The 1079-nt window shown below is 54.5% G+C and overlaps 1 protein-coding gene across 1 annotated transcript in view; it reads right to left on the bottom strand.

Annotated features, from left to right (window-relative positions):
• The window catches only part of LOC108803832 (secreted frizzled-related protein 2-like), a 7289-nt gene that overhangs the window by 3490 nt on the left and 2720 nt on the right, over positions 1-1079 (bottom strand). The window contains exon 2 of the mRNA XM_018575629.1: positions 589-666. Coding sequence (XP_018431131.1) covers positions 589-666 — 78 coding nt within the window. The remainder of the gene's footprint in view (positions 1-588; positions 667-1079) is intronic.

Here is a 1079-nt window from a genome sequence, read left to right as displayed (position 1 = left end):
CAGGGGCCACTATCCCAGGACCCACTGACACCAATGATTATGGGGGGGCTTTTCTTTCCTGGGGGCCACAATCCCCAGTGACACCAATCATCGGGGGATCATTATTTGTCACTCTATTGAAATGACACAATCTCAGAGCTGATTGGTTGTCGCCTTTTTGATACATTTTAAACTTTTATATTTTAATTCAAATTATTATTATTTTTGTATAGTTGAGGGACGGGTGATTCGGGGGAGGTGCTGGGCCCCCCGGGTCTCACCAACGGCCCCGGGTTATAAGGTGCTATCATAACAGGTGTTATCTGTGACATCACACAACGCATCACCTGTCATTACAATGAGCTCTGCGGGTGTCATGGTGACGGCCGGTGATGTCAGTCAGGGGGGCGGAGCCTGTCCTGCTGGACGTCACCGTTGTGACTGGAATGCTGCGCACGCCGTGGGGGTGTTGTGGCGCGCGGCGTTGGCCGAGGCACCGCTCACAATGGGTGGCACTGCACTGAGATCGGTGTGTGCGCCGCAGTATTACACGCCAAGGACTGTGCCGGCTCCTCCTCCTCCGGGCTCTGCACCAATCAGACGACTTACCAAAATCCCAGGAGCAGAAACCTTGCAGGAACTCCTTGTCGGCGTCTCCTCCGCTCTGGCAGGCGGCACACGGGAGCTCTGCGGAGAGAGGACACGGTTATACCGGCTGGACCGAGACTCCCCATTTCTGAGGTCACAGCCATTCCTCTCCGGCAGGGGGAGCCGAACCTCCACCCTCCATCTGCCGAAGAACTACAACTCCCATAAGGCACTGCACTAGGCATGACTTACAGAGGGCTGATGGGATTTGTAGTTTCACCAAAGCTGGCTGAGGCTGCCTACCCCTGCCCTATAGGTTTTATCCCATGAGACTAATCTCCAAACAACAACCCAACACATCCAGCAGTAGCACATAGGACGGAGATCAGATAGAAGACTGAAGGGGAGGACGGAGGTCAGATAGAAGACTGAAGGGGAGGACGGAGGTCAGATAGAAGACTGAAGGGGAGGACGGAGGTCAAATAGAAGACTGAAGGGGAGGACGGAGGTCA

This window comes from Nanorana parkeri, unplaced genomic scaffold (genome assembly GCF_000935625.1).
Source record: "Nanorana parkeri isolate BGI_ZX_2015 unplaced genomic scaffold, ASM93562v1 scaffold4299, whole genome shotgun sequence".
NCBI lineage: Eukaryota > Metazoa > Chordata > Amphibia > Anura > Dicroglossidae > Nanorana > Nanorana parkeri.
Note: the sequence above shows the minus strand (reverse complement) of the source record. Positions and strands in the feature narration are given on the sequence as shown.